Consider the following 20,245-nt stretch of genomic DNA (forward strand, 5'->3'; position numbering starts at 1 on the left):
ATACTAAATTTAAAGCTTTAATTAACAACTAATTAAATAAATGCCTATCTACTGACCTCTAATAAAATTGCTTTCACACTTTCTATAAAATATCTGTGGATTTAGAACACACACAATGGTTTAAAAAACAAAACAAGACCGTCCTAATACAACCCACCACCAAGATTGTATGACAGCCAAATACAGAATCATTGTGCAACCAGGTGACCTTAAAACTGATCTTATAAGGGGCCAGTGCTGTGGAATAGGTTAAGTTTCTGCCTGCAGCACCGGCGTCCCATAGGGGCGCCAGTTCGTGTCCCAGCTGTTCCTCTTTCAATCCAGCTCTCTGTTTATGGCATAGGAAAGCAATGGAAGATGGCCCAAGTACTTGGGACCATGTACCCATGTGGGAGACCTGGAAGAAGCTCCTGGTTTCTAGTTTAGGATCAGCCCAGTTCTGGCCATTTTGGTCATTTGTGGAGTGAACCAGCGGATGGGAGACCTTTCTCTCTGTCTCTCCTTCTCTCTCTGTACCTCTTCCTTTCAAATAAATAAAATCTTATAAAACAAAAACAAAAACACCTGGTCTTAAGCAGGTGAGGAAAATTTTTGCTAGGAGTTCCCAGCATAATTTGCTTCTTGAAACAGTGACAATCCCTGAAATAAGCAGAGATGTTTTTAACCTCTCCCTTCAGCAACCCCTAGATCACAGGCCCAGAGGAGCCTGACGGCAGGAGGAACGGGAACACTTCTCCCATCTCTGCACCTTTCTCAGCACCACTCTGCAAGGTGGGCAGATACCACATAAGCAACACTAGTCTTGCATCACAGAACACGGTTCCAGACTGATCCAAAAAGTTATTATTTATTTATTTTTTTTGACTGATAGAGTGAGACAGTGAGAAAGGTCTTCCTTCCGTTGGTTCACCCCCTCCAAATGGCCGCCACACCGGAGCTACGCCGATCCGAAGCCAGGAGCCAGGTACTTCCACCTGGTCTCTTACACAGGTGCAGGCGCCCAAGCACTTGGGTCATCCTCCACTGCCCTCCCGGGCCACAGCAGAGAGCTGGACTGGAAAAGGAGCAACCAGGACTAGAACCTGGAGCCCATATGGGATGCTGGTGCCGCAGGCGGAGGATTAACCAAGTAAGCCACAGAGCCAGCCCCCAAAAGGTTATTTTAAAAGATACAAGAAGTGGCCAGCGCCACAGTTCACTAGGCTAATCCTCTACTTGTGGTGTGCCGGCACACCAGGTTCTAGTCCCAGTTGACCATTGTGGGGGTGAACCAACGGAAAAGGAAGACTTTTCTCTCTGTCTCTCTCTCACTGTCCACTCTGCCAGTCAAAAAAAAAAATTTTTTTTTAAATAAAAAAAAAGAAGTGAGTGATCATTTATTTGATTGTGGGCTGGAGAAGATCTTTCCAAGCAAAAAAAGGTTTAAAAAACTAAGGAAATGATTAACAGATTTGAATGACATAATTTTAATATCAAGTGCTGGCAAGAACTTAAGAAACAAGTGCTCTCATGAACTGCTAGGGAGAATAAACTGGCATATTTCTGAAGGGCAATCTGGCTGGATGTGTTGAAAGTCTTTCAAATGTTTATACTCTTTGACTCATTAAGTCAACGTCTAGGAATTTTTCCTAAAGAAATAATCAGAGAGATATATAAAAAAAAGTTTACAATATCAAGAAGACCAGAAAGAACATAAACATTCACTATAACATATGAAAGTACTTCAAAAACTCTGCAGGAAAACTGAATTAAAAGACTATTTTCATACAAAATTTTGTGAAATGTATACAGTTTTCTCATATTAGGCATTTTCCATGTACTATTTGAAGTACCAACATATATATTTAACTACAGGGAACTAGTAAATAAGAAATATGCATATAATAAAATACTATTTGACCTTTAAAATAATGTTTAAAAGAACATTTAATTACAAGAATATGCTCAGAAACTATTAAATGTGAAAACAAAAATTGGTAACATGTACATGATGATTCTAATTTTTTTTAACTTGTGAGATGCTCATATATGACACACACATATATCTGGAAGAGGCATGAAAACAGTGTTATGTTATTACTTAGTGGAAAAAATAAGATGTGATTTTAATTATCTGTGACCAGCAGCTAAAAGCATGCTAAATGATAGACCTGGCTAACTTTCACTCAATATTGAAGTCTCAATATTGCTACGTCTTCCAGGAAGCCCTCCTGCACTAGCCCTCACTCCCCCTCCTAGCTCTCTACACTAAACTAGCATCTGGGGATAGATTCTATGACACTCTGTATAACTGCATCATACTTTCTGATTTGATTCACTGCATCCCAACCATGCTTTGAGCTTCCCACAGTCAGAAATTTGGGTGTTTCACTTTTGTATTTCCAATGCTATTCTGCCTGGAATCTAACAGGTCTGCAAGTTAGAACGCTGGACTCATGAAGGAAATGGAGGGAACAAATGATTCTTTCTGCTCTAGGAGTTCTCCAGGAGAAAAATGTCAGTAAGGATGCGCACCTGTCAGTAGAGGTACGCCTTCTTACCTTGGCGAGCAGGCTTGAAACACGTTGAACTTCACCATTGGCCTTCAGTAATTCTTGTCTGAGCTCGGTGCAGGATAGCTCCAGTTGATCTTTCTCAGCTCTGGCGACTTTGAGCAGCTCTTGAATATCACAGCTCTCCACCTTCTGTCCCAGGGTACTAGTCACTAGAGTTTTTTGCTTCTCACCCTCCAAATGAGACTTCAAAGACCCATTCTCCATCTTCAAACCTTCCAGGGTAACTCGACATTCTTCCAAAGTTTTCGTCATCATACTATTGTTACACCGCTCCAGTTCTAGAAATCCATTCAGCTTTTCATTTTCTTCCTTTAGGCGTTTAATTGTTTCTAAAGCTCCCAGGTTCTCTTCCTCCATCTTGCGTAAGCTGCAGGTCAGCTGCTGCTGTATGCTGAGCAGCTTCTCCCTCTCAAAGCGGCCCTGCTCAAGGATGTCTGTGCACTTCTGCTCCAGCTCAAGCAGTTTTCCCTCTTGAGCGCTGGGCTCTTCATTCTTCACTCGTTCTTGCAGGAGATTTATCAGCTTCTCGTTTTCTTGACTTAGCTGCTCTGCCCTCTCCCGATGCTGGTGAAAGGACGTCTCCAACATCGTCTTCTCATCCACCAGCTTCTCATTCTCGGCTGTCAGTTCCTGCACCATCTGTTGCTGGTCTGACAGTTCCTGCAGAGTAGCCTGTAGTTCCTCTGCGGTGCTGTGGTGGTTTTCTTCCATCTTCTGGATCTTCTCTGTGAGGGAAGCCAGGGACAGCTCGCTAGCGTTGTTAGGGGAACTACCAGTGGTGGAGCACTTGGAGCTCTTAAAAGGGTTGCTGGTGGAGGACAGAGGGCGGGAGGGGATATCTGCTGGAATGTGCTCGAAATCAGAGGCATCTGGCGACAAAGAAGCTTTGGTGACGTCACTACTTGAAGAACCCGACGTCCGTAATGCAGTTTCATGTGAGTTTTTTTTATATTCCTCGATTTCACTCGACAGCTCATTCCCGGTAGGGCTTCCAAAACTTGACTCTTGAGTTAGGGATGTCGGGCAGCTACTGTCACCAGTGTGACTCACCGCCCCTTCTGAATTTGGAGACTGCTCAAGGTAGGTCAGTTTCTCCTTTAGGGATCGGTTTTCTTCCTCCAGCAAGGCCAGCTCTTTCTGAAAGTTCCTGTTCTTCTCCTGAAGAGCCCTTATCAGGGGTTCTGGGTCGCCTGCTGGGACCAGCGTTACATCAACACTTGGGTCTGAAGCGTCAGCTCCTTCGGTGCTCGGTGCCCTTTTCTCTTTGCATTTCTTGAGTTCACTTCGCAGCCTGTTGATTTCACTGTCTTTGGCTTTGGCTTCCGCCAGAAGTTCTCGAACTTGAGACTCCAGCACCGCCTTCTCCCCACCTTCATTCTCTTGCTTGGTGGGTTTGGTGGAAGTGGTCCTCAGGTGCTTGGTAGGAGTGGGGGTGCTGGAAGAAGTAGGACTGGGCACCGATTTCCGAGGATTGGAGGGACCACGTGGCACAGACCTCTCTCTTGAAGTTGTTACTGAAAGTTCCCTTGGAGCTGGAATGCCTGTCCGTTTGGTTGCTGTAACAGCTGCTAAAGATGGAACAAGAAGAAAATATTAAAAAACAAAATAAAACAAGCACTTTTATAATAATACCCAAATGACTTCAAGTCACCTGGCATAGGAGAGAGTGTGGTTGTCACCCTTTGTTGAGCTCTTCCTATGGATAGTTACTCCTCTCTGATGGGGGTTCCTGCACCTCCTTCCCACAGCCCTATACTTTGGGGGAAGCTGGCTCAAAGCCTGAGCTACTCAGAATAATCCCACTCCAGCCATAGTTGCTGGTCTGAGGCACGGATACACTCCTAGGTAAGATCAAAGAGATATATACAAAGGTTTTCAGAGCAAACCAATTAAAAACATCACATGGGAGACCAGGAGGAAGTACCTGGCTCCCAGCTTCTGATCGGCGCAGCGCACCAGCCTAGCGGTAGCGGTCATTTTGGAGGTGAACCAACGGAAGGAAGACCTTTCTATCTGTCTCCCTCTCTCACTGTCTAACTCTGCCTGTCAAAAAAACAAAACAAACAAAAAAAAATCATTGGACAACAGCAAAAAAGCCTGTGATGTGGACATGGCCGGCAACTGCCTTGTCCTCACGGGAGGAGGGTAAGAATGGACACAGCACAGCAGAAAAAAGGAATCTCAATTTTTTTTTTGACAGGCAGAGTGGACAGTGAGAGAGAGAGACAGAGAGAAAGGTCTTCCTTTGCCGTTGGTTCACCCTCCAATGGCCGCCGTGGCCGGCGCGCTGCACCTGGCACACTGCGCTGATCCGATGGCAGGAGCCAGGTACTCATCCTGGTCTCCCATGGGATGCAGGGCCCAAGCACTTGGGCCATCCTCCTCTGCACTCCCTGGCCACAGCAGAGAGCTGGCTTGGAAGAGGGGCAACCGGGACAGAATCCGGTGCCCCGACCAGGACTAGAACCCGGTGTGCCGGCGCCGCAAGGCGGAGGATTAGCCTAGTGAGCCACGGCACCAGCAGGAATCTCAATTTTAACATCATTGTTGAGTTGCTAAACCAAATCAATCCTAAAGCCTGGTTTATTGCTGGTCCTCTAGCTCCACAACCCATTCAACACTCTTCATGGGGCAGGCATTTGGTGCAGCAATTATGTTGTATTTTGGATGCCTGCATCCCTATATCAGAGTGCTTGTGTTTGAGTCCTGGATTCCCTTCCTTTTTCAGTTTCCTGCCAGTACAGACCTAGTGAGGCAGCAGGTTGATGTCTCCAGGAGTTGGATCCCTGCCACCTGGGAGACCTGGATTGAGTTATAGGTTCCTAGTGTTAACCTAGCCCAGCCCCAGGTTTTGCAGAAACTTAGGGAGTAAACTAACAGTTGGGAGCTTTCTTCATATAAGTCATCTAGAGTTGAGTTTTCTGGAATTTGCAATTCAATATATTTGAACTGATTTAATACACTTGATAGCGTGGCAACTGAACATCAGTCTTTTTTATAAAATTTAAGTTCACTGTGCATTTCCCAAACATTTCTTTAAAATCATTAGTGGGCTGATGCTATGGCACAGCGAGTAAAGCTGTCATCTGCAGTGCCAGAATCCCACATGGGTGCCGGTTCAAGTCTCAGCTGCTCCACTTCCAATCCAGCTCTCTGCTATGGCCTGGGAAAGCAGTAGAAGATGGCCCAAGGGGCCAGCGCTGTGGCATAGCAGTAAAGCCATCGTCTGCAGTGCCGGCATCCCATATGGGCTCCAGTTCAAGTACCGAGGCTCTACTTCCAATTCAGCTCTCTGCTATGGCCTGGGAAAGCAGTGGAAGATGGCCCAAGACCTGTGTGGGAGACCTGGAAGAAACTCCTAGCTCCTGGCTTCAGATCAATGCAGCTTCGGCCAGTGCAGCCAACTAGGGAGTGAATCAGTGGATGGAAGACCTCTCTCTCTCTGCCTCTCCTTCTCTCTCTGTGAAACTCTGACTTTCAAATCAATCAATAAATAAATATTTTAAAAGAAGAAGAAGATGGCCCAAGTGCTTGGGCCCCTGCACCAGCATGGGAGACCCAGAAGAAGCTCCTGGCTCCTGGCTTCAGATTGGCCCAGATCCAGCTGCTGTGGCCATTTGAAGTAGTGAAACAGAGAATGGAAGACCTCTCTCTCTGCCTCTCTGCAACTCTGCCTTCAAATAAATAAAATAAACCTTAAAAAAAATAGAAATGATGAATAAGTTATAACATAGGAATTTTAAAAATCATTAACACATTTTGAATGAGAACAAATTTAACGAGGAAATCAGAAGTCACAAACAATACTACAGAATGACTGATCTGATTGAATGAAACATCACTTTTTTTATTAGTTTTTTTAAAAAATCATTTATTTGAAAGGCAGAGTAACTAAAAATGGGAGAGACAAAGAGATCTTCCATCCAATGGTTCATCCCCAAAATGGCTGCAATGCCCAGGCTGAGTCAGGCCAAAGCCAGGAACCAGGAGCTTCATCCAGGTCTCCCAAGTGGGTAGCAGGGTCCCAAGTACTTGGGCCATCTTCTACTGCTTTCCCAGGTGCATTAGCAAGGAGCTGGATCAGAAGTGGAACAGCTGGGATGCAAACCAGTGCCCATATTCAATGCTGGCTTGGCAATCAGAGGCTTAACCAGCTATGCTACAACACTGGCCCTGAAACATCACCTTTAACATAAGTGGAAACAGTGTACTCATTTGTATTTATAAGAGAAACAAGAACAAATGGCATAAGGACATACTATATATATATCTGTGGTATAGTTTTAAATGTTAAAGGGATCTATATGATACAGAAATAACACACAATTTAGAGTACTTATAATGGGAAATTCAAAGCGTGAGGAATTATTTTTCTTATTTTCATTTACAATCACAGACAATGTAAGAAAGAAAATTCTAGGAGTGGCAAACTTGGATATCAGTCTCCTTTATGCTGTAGAACTGAAGCCTACGTCAGGGGTTATAGTATAAGTGAAAATTACGGGCCAATTTTCCAAACTCAAAGACCACCTGACTGAGTCAAGGCTGAGGCTGTAACTTACTGGGAGGTCTCTGAATACAAAGGATCCCAGCGGTCACAACCTCCAGTTATCCTCTGCACTGGAAGAAGGTGTAGGGAATGCACCACACTCTTGCAGCAGCACTGCTGCTAAGACAGATTCAGGACCTGCTGTGGCCCAGGAGTTACAAACTCGGACCAAGACGAAGAGCCAGGACCAGCATATGCCTAGACATCCTGACTCCACAGTGATGATGTGCAGGAGGATGCGCATCCCTGCATCACTCAGCATCACTGAGCATCTCACAAGGGAGAGATTTTGAAATTTTGGTATAATAAAGGCTGAGCAGTCACAGCAATATACACAAAGTGCTAGGTTTTAGTTAAGTTTTTCAGATTAAGCTCCTGGAAGGCTGTAACAGATTTTCACTACTTCTAGGCCTCCAAATGCCATACTTGCATCACACTAAATACTCAATGAAGAAAGATTTACTTAATTGTTCTTGTAAAATGAAGACTAAAACCACCAAGCAACAATATGTTTTAGTAATACCAGTTCTCTACAATTAAGTCATCTTGGCAAGGGCTGTGATAAAAACTAAGATAAAGCAAGGTTCACCATAACTCTCTTTAGTCAGATAGGTAACTCCGCAAGGCTGGGAATGACCACCAGAGAGGAATCTGCCATTCCTCATACTACCACTAAATCAAGGGTCCGTATTTTAAAAAAGCTTTCAATTATTTGTTGATTTTGAAGACGTAAAGAACTGAAATAAAACTGCAGATTAATCCTCATTATGTTTAGGTACAGTATAACTCCTTCCTTTTGCTGCCAAATCTTATCTATTTTTCACTAAAGTGTTACATAGGTGTGATCTAAGCCAGTAGTAGCTTTTTTGTTTTGTGTTTGTTTTGAAGTGGAGAGAGAGATATACCATCTGCTGGTTCACTTTATACATGCCTGCAACAGCCAGGGCTGAGTCAGGACAAAGCTAAGACCCAGGAATTCAGTGTAAGTCTCCTATGTGGGTGGCAGGGAAACCAAGTACTTGGGCCATCATCAACTGCTGCCTCCCAGTATGCAGTAGCAGTAAGATAGAATTGGAAGCAGGGCTGGGACACAAACCTAAGCATCTGTATGGTTACTTACACCACATTGCTAACCAACGCATTCTGAAGCCTTGACATTGGCCATGCTACCTTACCCAGCATGCCACAGCAAGGTGACAGCAGGAGTAACTAGAAGACAGGACCCACACAATAGGGACTGGCTCAGTAGATGTCCCCATGTCCTCTGTGCTTTTCCATGCTCTAACTCAGCACTTTCCACTCCCATCCCCTCATTTCTTCTTGTCAGATTGAAACTGAAGTAAAAGCAAGTTCCATCTCTAATTATGAAGACTAACACAATAAAAAAAGGAACATGCTCAATGTCATGTTTCAAAATGCCAATTAAAAATTATATTATACCAAACTTGATCACAATACATCAAACTAATGCACTCATAGAGACACAAGCTAGAAAGGAACATAAAATATTGAGAACAACTGAGTATTAAGTTGATTGATCTGTGAGTAACTTTCTCACTTCTTTCTATGCTTACATTTATGCAATAAATTAAGGTCCAGCACTGTGGCACAGCAGGTTAACGCACTGGCCTGAAGCGCCGGCATCCCATGTGGGTGCCAGTTCGAGACCCGGCTGCTCCTCTTCCGATCCAGCTCTCTGCTATGGCCTGAGAAAGCAGCAGAAGATGGCCCAAGTCTTTGGTCCCCTGCACCCATGTGGGAGACCCGGAAGGAGCTCCTGGCTCCTGGCTTCGGAATGGCGCAGCTCCAGCTGTTTCAGCCAATTGGGGAGTGAACCATTGGATGGAAGACCTCACTCTCTCTCTGCCTCTCCTCTCTCTATGTGATTCTGACTTTCGAATAAATAAATAAATCTTAAAAAAAAAAAAAAAAAGAACCATGAGGTGGGGCCAGTGTTGTGGCATAGCAGATTAAACCGCTGCTTGTAATGCTGGCATCCCATATGTGCACTGGCTGGAGTCCTGGCTGCTCCACTTCCAATCCAGCTCCCTGCTAACATGCCTGGGAAAGCAGCAGAGGACAGCCCAACTATTTGAGCCCTGCCACCCACGTGGGAGACCCAGATGTTGTTCCAGGCTCCTGGATCAGTCTCAGCCATTGCGGCCATTTGGGGAGTGAAACAGCAAATGAAAAAAATCTCTCTCTTGCCTCTCCCTCTCTTTCGTAATTTTTTCAAATAAATACATCTTAAAAAAAAAGAAGAAGAAGAAAGAAAAAGAACTAAGATATGGCCAAATAGTATATTAAAAAATGCACAAGGGGCCAGTGCTATACTGCAGTGAGTTAAAGCACCAGTCTACCGTGCCAGCATCCCCTATGGGAACTGGTTCGAGTCCTGGCTGCTCCACTTCCAATCCAGCTCTCTGCTATGGCTTGGGAAAGCAGGAGAGGATGACCCAAGTCCTTGGGGCCCTACACCCACATGAGAGACCCAGAAGAAGTTCCTGGCTTCGGATGGGCAGAGCTCCTGCCGTTGCGGCCATCTGGGGAGTGAACCAGCGGATTGAAGACCTCTCTCTTTCTCTTTGCCTCTGCCTCTCTTAAACTCTGCCTTTCAAATAAATGAATAAATCTTTTTAAAAATGCACAAATCACTAGGAATATCCAAATTAAAACCACAATGAGATGTCACCTCACAGCTACTAGTATGGGCATTATAAAAAGATGAAGCATAGTCAGTGTTGGTGGGGCTGCACAGAAAAGGGAGCCCCTACATACTGTTGGCAGAAATGTACATCAGTGCAGTTGGAACTTCCTCAAAAACTTAAAAAATTAAATATGGAATTACCATATGACACATTTCTGGATATATTTCCAAAGGAAATGGAATCAGTATGTTCAGGAGACACTGCACTCCCATGATCACTGCACAATTATTCACAATAGCCAAGACATGGAGTCAACCTAAGTGTCTATCAACAGATGAATGGATGAAGAAAATGGGTACATACACACTGTAATAGTATTCAACTCATAAAAGAAAGAATTCTTGTCATTTGCCACATGGATGAACCTGGAAGACATTTTAAGTGAAACACGCCAGGTACTGAAAGTAAACAAGCACAATCTCAATTGTATGTGGAATCTAAAAAAGTCAAACTCAGAAGCAGAGAGCAGAATGGTGATGGGAGTAGGGCATGGAGGAGATGCTGGTTAAAGGACACAAAATGTCAGTTAGACAGGAGAATAGTTAAAGAGATCTTTTTTACTGTGTAATGCAATGACTAAGTTAATGACTATGTATTTTTTTATTTTTATTATTATTATTATTATTTTTGACAGGCAGAGTGGACAGTGAGAGAGAGAGACAGAGAGAAAGGTCTTCCTTTGCCGTTGGTTCACCCTCCAATGGCCGCCGCGGCCGGCGCGCTGCGGCTGGCGCACCGCGCTGATCCAATGGCAGGAGCCAGGTGCTTCTCCTGGTCTCCCATGGGGTGCAGGGCCCAAGCACCTGGGCCATCCTCCACTGCACTCCCTGGCCACAGCAGAGAGCTGGCCTGGAAGAGGGGCAACCGGGACAGAATCCGGCGCCCCAACCGGGACTAGAACCCGGTGTGCCGGCGCCGCTAGGCGGAGGATTAGCCTAGTGAGCCGCGGCGCCGGCGACTATGTATTTTTTTAAGATTTATTTATTTATTTGAAAGGCAGAGTTACAGAGAGGCAGAAGCAGAGAGAGAGAGAGAGAGAGAGAGAGAGAGAGAGAGAGAGAGATCTTCCCTTTGCTGGCTCACTCCCCAGATGGCCGCAAGGGCCAGAGCTGCACTGATCCGAAGCCAGGAGCCAAGAGCTTCCTCTAGGTCTCCCATGTGGGTGCAGGGGCCCAAGGACTTGGGCCATCCTCCACTGCTTTCCCAGGCCATAGCAGAGAGCTGGATCGGAAGTGGTGCCCATATGGGATGCTGGCACTGCAGGAGGCAGTTTTACACACTATGCCACAGTGCCAGTCCCAGTAACTATGTAATATTAAAAACCTTTAGGTTTTTAAGTGTTCTCACCACAAATAATGATAAACATGTGAAGTAATACATATATTAGATAGTTCAATTTAGCCATTCCACATTGTACACATATTTCAAAACATCAAGTTGTACATGATAAATATATAAAATTTTAGTATCAATTGAAAATATATGAAATTTTTTGACTCATCTAAAAAAATTTTTTTTTAATTTGAAAGGCAGACAGAGAGAGAGAGAGAGAGAGATCCTCCATCTGCCAGTTCATTCCCCAAATACCCACAACAGCCAGGGCTGGACCAGGCCAAAGACTGGAGCCAGGAATTTCATCTAGGCCTCCCATGTAGGTGGCAGGCACCCAAGCACTTGAGCCATTACCTGCTGCCTCCCCAGGATGAACATCAGCAGGAAGATGGATCAGAAGTAGAATAGGCAGGACTCGAACCAGGCACTCTGATTTGGGCTATGGGTGTCCCAAGCAGCAACCTAACCACTGAGCCAAATGATTGCTCCATGGATTTTTTTTTTTTAATTTGAGTTAAAAAAATTAGAACAGTAGGGAAAAATCCTATCATAACAATACTCAAAGAGATAAGGGGGTAGCAAAAAAGAAATATTTTCAGAAAACAAAAAGTACTTTTAAAATATCAAGAGTAACGTGATTTAAATCATGGGTCCAGCCCTGGCTGTTCCAGGCACTTGGAGAGTTAACCAACAAATGAAAGCACATTCTCTCTCCCACTTCCACTTTCAAATAAAACTAAAAATAAGTAAATAAATAAATACATTTTTAAAAGGCCAGGAAGCAGTGAAAAAAAAATAAAGATAACACAAGAAAAAGTGCTCAAAAATTTAAATGTTTGCCAAATTAAAGATTTGACAGAAGGATGGGATGCACATATCAAAGACCTCTCCAAATACATTAAACAAGAAAGAGATGGGATGTACACATGTGTGTACAGGTCAATCCAGGAGATCAAACAACCAGTTACCAGAAGTTCCAGAAATATAGACCACTGGATAGAGTAGAGGAAGTTATCAAAGAACAAGAGAATTCTGGGGCTGGCATTACGGTCTAATGGGTAAAGCCACTGTCTGTGATGTTGGCATCCCATATGGGTGCCCTGATGGGTTCCCTGGCTGCTCTACTCCAATCCAGCTCCCTACTAATGTGCCTAGGAAGGCAGCGGATGATGGCCCAAGTTCTTGGGTCCCTGTCACTCATGTTGAGAGACCCAGATGAAGCTCCTAGCTTAGGTCTGGCACAGCCCTGGCTGTTGCTGCCATTTGGGAAGTAAACCAGCAGATAGAAGATCTCTCTCTCTCTCTCTCTTGCTCTCTGTCTCTTTCTCTCAGTAGCTCTGACTTTCAAATAAGTAGATTTTTTTAAAGAACAATTCCTCATAATTCTCAAAGTTGAAGAACATGTCAAGCAAAAATGAATGATAAAAAAAATCCCACATAGATATACACCTTTTAAAAAGTTTCAGAACACAAAAAATGCCTAACAGTTTGGAAAGCGGGTGTGGACTGAAAATGAGATTGGCCATAATTCATTTCCAACACTGACTTCTAGAAGACACAAAGCGAATGCCTTCAAAGTTCAGAGGGAAAATTATTTTCAATCTAGGATTCTGTACCCCCACCAAACTATAAATCAATCACAGCTAGAAAATACATTTTAAAGTATGCAAAGACTCGGAAAACTAAACTACCAATATCCTTCTCCTGACAGTTATTTTAGGATGCACCAAAGAGAGAGGACAAGTGATCCAGGAAGCAGTGAATCTATTACAGGAAATCAGTAAATTCTCAAGATAAAACCAGTGAAGGAAGTAAGGAAAATAAGTCTAGATTGGTTCAAGAGGACAAAGTATTGGCTCCAATGTTGTGGTGTAGTGAGTAAAGCTGTCACCTGTGATGCCGGCATCCCATATGGGAGCTGGTTTGAGTCCTGGCTGCTCCACTTCTGAGCCAGCTCTCTGCTAATGTGCACCTGAGAAAAGCAGCGGAGTACCTGGGCCCCTGCACCCATGTGGAAGACATGGAAGAAGCTCTTGGCTCCTGGCTTTAGTCTGGTACAACACTGCCCATTGTGACCATTTGGGGAGTGAACCAGCAGATGGAAGATCTCTCCTCTGTCTCTCCCCTCTCTATGTAACTCTGCCTTTCAAATAAATAAAGTCTTAAAAAAAAAAAAAAAAAGAGGGGGCTGGCACTGTGGTGCAGCCTGTTAAAGCCCCGGCCTACAGCGCCAGCATCCCATATGGACTGATGGAAAAGACAGGGGCAATAACATCCACCCTTACTTTACAAACAGGAAGTCAAAGATACTGTATGTAGTTGACAAAAACAATAAAGATGAAATACATTAATAAAAGCAACAGCTAAGAAAAGAACCAAAAACAGTCATATTATGACACTGGTAGAGAATGCAGAGTTATGAGTTAAATCCTCATTTATCATAGCAGAAATCAACAAATATCTAAATTTGAAAGATCAAGAGAACAGCAATGTTGGGTTGGGCATTTGGCCTACCAAGATGCCCAAGGCCTACAACAGTGCCTGGGTTTCATTCCTAGCTCCAACTCCTGACTCCAGGTTTCTGCCAACACAGACCATGGGAAGCAGCAGTGATATTCAAGTAGTTAAGTTCCTGCCACCCATATGGGAGACGTGGTTTGAGTTCCTGGCTCCCAGTTCCAGCCCTGGCTCAGTCCCTACCATTTCAAGCATTTGGAGAGGGAACCAGAGAGTGGAGGTGCTTCCCTATCCCCTCTTCCCAAACTTCCCTCCCTCCATCTCAGATAAATTTTTAAAAAATTCATAATTAAAAAAATAGTGATGTCAAGAGAACAAGATGGTAAGCCACAGACTGGGAGAAAATATTTGCAAAAGACGAAAGGACTATTACCTAAAATACATAAAGAACTCTTTAACAAGCCAATTAAAAGTGAGCAAAAGTTCTGAACAGATACTTTACCTATGAAGAAATACACATAAAAAATGAGCATATGAAAAGAGGCTCCATATCTACGTCATTAGGGAACTAACTGCAAGTTAAAACAAGGAGATATCACTACACACCTATTAGAATGGTTAAAATCTAAAACACTGACAACACCAACTGCTGGTGAAAACCACAAGAACTCTCACTCATTGTTGGCTGGAATGAAAAGTGGTATAGCTACTTTGGAAGACAGTTTTGTGGTTTCTGGCAAAACTCAACCTACTTGTACCATAAGATCCAGCAACTCTGTGCCTTGGTTTTTAAACAAATGAGTTGAATACTTATGCCCACACGAAAACCTGCATGCACACAGATGTTTATTACAGTTTTATTCATAAAAATTGGAAAGAGTTAAGGTATCCTTCAGTTAGTAGGTGAGTGGATAAATAAACTATGTTACCTCTAGACAATGGAGTATTATTCAGCCCTAAAAAGAAACAAGCTATGAAGTTATGAAAAGACATGGCAGAATCTTAAAAGTATATTACAACCTAAAGAGGTTACCTATCATACAATTCCAACTATATAATATTTTGGGAAAGGCAAAACTATGGCATTAGCAGAAAGATCCGTGGTTGCCAGGGACTGAAGGGGAAAGGAATAAATAGGCAGAGCACAGAGGAATTAGGCCAGAGAAAAGACTTTGCATGATATGCCACAGAATGTGCACAACCATGACTAATGATGCATCAACGCAGGTTCACTGATTACAATAAATGTGCCAAGGAGGGGGGAGGGGACTGGAGCAGTGTTGATAACGGGAAAGGTTATGTGCATCTGAGAACAGGAGGTATGGGGGACTCTGTTCTGTTTGCTGGGTTTTGCTGTGCCTAAATTGCTCTAAAATAAAAATGCATTTTTTTATTAAAAGGTAATATAAGCATAATGAAAGTTACTTTTGAGAAGAGAGATAAGACGTGGGAAGGACAGGGCAGCAGTGGTCTTGTTTTTCATAATAAGCTCCTTGTCCTCATTCATTTTTTTAACCTGTGCATATACTACTTCGATAATAAAAATTAAGAAAAAGAAAATGTGAATGTAAATACAGTGTGAAAGCAGGCAATCAGCAAAACGTTGGTTTTATAGACAGCACTGATCCTTTGGACTTAGAACAAATGAGATAACAGGAAAAGTGAGGCAAAAGAGCAAGCAGACACACTGCCAGAAGGAACTAAGCCTGTTATCAGTTCTTGGAGCTCCGCCTTGACTGTGGTATAAAGGAATTTATTTTATTTTATTTTTTGGGGGGCAAGGCGGAGAAAGAAAGAGATCTCCCATTGACTGGCAACAGCCAGGGCTGGGTCAGGCCAAAGCCAGGAGCCAGGAACTCACAGGTCTCTCACAGGGACCCAAGTACTTGAGCCATCACCTGATGCCTCCAAGGGTACATATTAGCAGAAAGCTGGAACGGAGAGCGGAGCTGGGACATGAACCCAGCACTCAGTTACGGGATGTGGGCATCTCACACACTCTCCCCAAAAAGGACTTTTTCCACACTGGATTGCCCTTTGGGTAGTCTCAATTGAGTGTTTTCTACAGATTCATATATATCACATTGGAGGAGACTGCAAATCTGCAAATCAGAGGAGGGAAAAACCACAAAGAATCCCATACTTACACAAATGAACCAAATTACGTGTTCCTTTTGCTCCCTTTGTTAAAAGCAAATAGAAGGGCTGGTGCCGTGGCTCAGTAGATTAATCCTCCGCCTGCGGCACTGGCATCCCATATGGACACCGGTTCTAGTCCCAGCTGCTCCTCTTCCAATCCAGCTCTCTGCTGTGGCCTGGGAAGGCAGTGGAGGATGGCCCAAGTCCTTGGGTCCCTGCACCCACATGGGAGACTGGGAAGAAGCTCCCAGCTCCTGGCTTCGGATCAGTGCAGCTCCTGCCATTGCGGCCATCTGGGGAGTGAACCAGCGGAAGGAAGATCTTCTTCTCAGTGTCTGTAATTCTACCTCTCAAATAAATAAATAAATCGTAAAAAATAAATTAAAAAAAAAGCAAATAGAAGTTTTTTTAAAAAGGAAACCGTCTCAACAGTTAGAGACAGTTTTGTTTTGTAAACGATAAATGCTTTGTATCTCTATTTTCCTTTTTTTTCAGAATGCAGAATTAATTTTGCCCACACTTAGCTCATTCAGCAATTAGGCTTAGAATTTAAAACACTTGTAAATCTATATCCTCTTTTCCAAATCCTTGCCCTGTACCAGAGCCACTATAAACAGTGCCCCAGATCAAGGAGGATAATGAAATTTCTAAACAAAAGACCCCTAACACTCAGAAGGGGGCTCTGGAGGGACCACAGTGTAGGGGACACAGTGACCGCTCTGTGCTGGGTTACAAGCAAGACAGGGCAGGACACAAAGCCGCAGTGTTGAGAAGAGATAGTGGTATGATCTGACCAGCTTCTTGCAGGCAGCCACACAGCTGACCACAGTTAGTCACCTCCAGGAGAGGCCAAAATGCCAACGGCTCTGGAACGGCAGCTCCCAAAGACACGTCTGAAAAGTGTGGGGCAGGCCAGGATGCCTACTTTCCATTCAAAGTGAAGTGGACAGAGGAATACTTGGTTCCATAATTCTCCCTGCATTAATCTCCCTGCCCAGTGTTTAGGCCAAGGGAAAATTCTCGTTGCCTAAATCGAGAATTTGGCACCTCCAAACAGAAAATTCCCAGCACCGTGGGAAAACAAAGCTGCAGTCTCCAGGCAGCAAACACTGAGAAGGGACTGATGGACACAGGGTTTTAATGAACAGAGATCTGCCCCTCCATGTGCAACCTCGCTTTCAAGAGAGGCTCAACTTCTAGGTTTGTGAGGCTCATTGCAAACCAGAATGACTTAGTCAAGACCACAACTGAACTCCTGATTCCCTAGAATTGTACAGCTGGCTCAGTTATAGCTCTGTCTCAGATCAGTAAGAAATGTCCACATTCCACCATGGTAAGATAGGAAATTTGTCTGAATTTGCAATGGGAGAAATTAGAGAATTAGATGGACTGAGCAGGCTAAGTTCCACTTTCAAGTATTTAAATTAACATCTCTCTTTTTGGTTTGTTTTTATGAACCACCCATGGGTCAAAACATACAAAGGATTTTAAGGAACTGTCCAAATTCTTTAAATCAGAATTTCCTATGTAAGAAATGAAAACAGCACTTGACATTTGCATACAGCTTTGGTTTTTGTAACACTTTCAAATATGTTCATTTGAGGCTTAGAAAAATCACTTGGCAAAAGAATTATTACCATAATTTTTTCAGGTTCGGACACTAAGAGTACGGGAGGTTTTCATGTGCCCCACGGCCATAGAAGCAGTAAATCTGATAGCCAAGGAAGTACAAAATCACATTTCAGAACTGGAAGGAACAGAGAAATCCCAATGCTACATTCTTCCTTACTCAGTAGAGTCAATGGCGTCCAACTTCTGCTGCCATTTACTGATCTCTCATGTTTCAGTCACCATGGAATATTCTCAGGGAAAGAAAATGCAGCATCAGACAGCCCTTTCCACTGCTGTTCATCTCAAACAGTTGGACAATTCTTCTTTATATGGAGCTGAATTCTATCTTCATTACCATATCACACACTAGTTCCAGTTCTGACACAATCTGGAACCACAAAGAACAAATGTATTGCTTCTTCCACATGACATTTGAGTATCTGAGGGCAGCTTTGTTTTCCGTTGGTCTTCTATTCTTCATTCAACACATTCCCAATTCTGCCTCCTTCCCCCCTCAGACCTCGTAAGACCCAGGGTCCATTAATTGCATGATCTATGTCCCAAGGCCTCTCTGAAACGGTACTCAGATCCTCAAAAATACTGCAGATATGGTCCTGATGAGTTAGGGGGCAACAGAAAACCCAACTCAAAACTGCAACAATACAGAAAAGTGTCTGGCCCATGCAACTGGAAGGCTAGGAGCAGATGGAACTGTAGGTCTGGCTGGATGGGAAGATGTTCTCGGGGTCAGTTTCTCTCCACCTCGGCTCCTGCCCTCTTCCACAGGTCACCTTTGTCAATGTGCTGCCTGCCTTCATGACGGCAGCTTCAGGCCTCAGATCAGCACACCATCGAATGTGGAGAGATGTTAACGCTGTCCTGGAAATCCCATCAAACATCTTCTTGCATTTCATTCTGATTGGCTCTGTTCTATCTCTGGCTCACTGAGGCCAAACTTTCAGAGCCAATCCACTGAAAGTGGGGAAATGGTGAATTACCCAAGAGTTCCTAACCTTTCTTGTGATGATGAGAGGTGATACAATGATACGAAGTGGGGTGAATGACACAGTCACCATGACACAGTGTTACGCTGCTACCTAAGGGTATTTGTACACAAGCACTGTCACACTGCAACCATCGAGCTGATAACCAAGTGAGCTACTAAGCGACTGGAGGATGGTCAGTGTCTACAGAGTGCATGCTCCGGAAAAGGGGGATTCATGTCCCAGGCAGGACATACCACGACAGTTCGAGATTTCCTCATGACACTCAGAATGGTGTGCAATTTAAAATTTATGAATTATTTCTAGAGCTTGCCATTCAATATTTTTGGATTACAGCTGATCACACAGAAGTGAAACCACAGAAAGTGAAATCAGGTGAGGAGGAACTACTGTGTAGTATCTGAAAACAAAAGACCTCAGACTCTGGCAGAGGACATAGAAAACATAAAATGAAATTTATATAAGTATTTTGTGCATGTTTGTGTGAATAATACATAATATGCAATGTTAAATTTAAAAAAACAGTACACCAAATTTTAAGACTTCTAGGACATCACTTGGCCAGCATTTCTGCATGCAGCAAGCCACTGGGGCTGGCTCTGGAAAGGCTCTTGCGACAGGAGTGAGTGAACTTCATCCTCTCAGTGACACCGTGTGCTGAACTCTCAAGTTCCAGTTACCATTGCTTCATAACAAGCTTCCCCACAACTTCATAGCTTAACAAGACCATTTCATTTCCTCATGATTTTGTGGGTGGAGAACTCAGGAATAGCATGCCGAGGCTGTTCTCACTTACATGTCCTCAGGTGGCTGCAGTGTAACGCTGGCTGGGCTGCAGTCATTTGAAGGTTTGGCTGGGCTCGATCTCCCACAGGCCCACTCATGGGGCATCAGGTGGAGCTCAAATGGGTTGTCTGTCAGAGTACTATACAGTGGCCTTTCTAGCATAATGGACTCAGAGTAGAGGGACTTGTTAGCGAATGCCTAGTGCTCCTGCGAACAAGGGGATGTGCTCAGCTTTTCATAACCCAGCCTGGGCAGACACAGTCACCTTTACCTTATTCTACAGTAGAGGTGATCCCAGCCTGCCCAGATTCAAGATGTGGATTCCCTGACAGAGGAAGTGACAAGGTCATGTAGAAGAGCATGTGGGATGGGAAAATACAATCTGACATACCTGGGAGGCCAATGTAATAAATCTTTATCTCAAAAAACACTCATCATGTACCCCCTTTTCCAATACTAACATTTGCATCACTAGGATGTCTAGACATAGAAGCCTATGTGAATTCTACTGAAAACTGGCTCTAAAGCTACAGTAAAGACACCCATAAAGTCCACTCAGTGGTGAACTTGGACTCTGGATATTTCACTTTTTGAAGTAGCTAGCTCCATTTATTCATTCTAATGCAAAGGAGGCAAGGCATGATGAAGGAATATTTTCTTGCTTCACTATGTTTTTTCAAAATCAAGCTCTAAAATAGATGAAAATTCCTCAGCATTTTACTCCAGAAAGAATATGACCTTTCTTCAACCTTGACTTATATTGTTAATGCTTTACATTTTAAAACCAACTCTCGCCGGTGCCACGGCTCACTAGGCTAATCCTCCACCTTGCGGCGCCGGCACACCGGGTTCTAGTCCCGGTCAGGGTGCCGGATTCTGTCCTGGTTGCCCCTCTTCCAGGCCAGCTCTCTGCTGTGGCCCGGGAAGGCAGTGGAGGATGGCCCAAGTGTTTGGGCCCTGCACCCGCATGGGAGACCAGGAGAAGCACCTGGCTCCTGCCATTGGATCAGCGCGATGCGCCGGCTGTAGCGCGCCGGCTACGGCAGCCATTGGAGGGTGAACCAATGGCAAAAGGAAGACCTTTCTCTCTGTCTCTCTCTCTCA

The 20,245-nt window shown here is 44.0% G+C and overlaps 1 protein-coding gene across 10 annotated transcripts in view; it reads right to left on the reverse strand.

Moving 5' to 3' along the window:
- Positions 1–20,245, reverse strand: part of SPECC1 (sperm antigen with calponin homology and coiled-coil domains 1) — a 338,358-nt gene that overhangs the window by 133,238 nt on the left and 184,875 nt on the right. For 6 of the 10 annotated variants that reach the window (XM_008270674.4, XM_008270675.4, XM_008270676.4 and 3 more), the window contains one exon: positions 2,541–4,123. In XM_008270674.4, coding sequence (XP_008268896.2) covers positions 2,541–4,123 — 1,583 coding nt within the window. The remainder of the gene's footprint in view (positions 1–2,540; positions 4,124–20,245) is intronic. The other 4 variants (XM_070061462.1, XM_070061463.1, XM_070061465.1 and 1 more) reach the window with 1 other exon arrangement.

This window comes from Oryctolagus cuniculus, chromosome 17 (assembly GCF_964237555.1).
Source record: "Oryctolagus cuniculus chromosome 17, mOryCun1.1, whole genome shotgun sequence".
Classification (NCBI taxonomy): Eukaryota; Metazoa; Chordata; class Mammalia; order Lagomorpha; family Leporidae; genus Oryctolagus; species Oryctolagus cuniculus.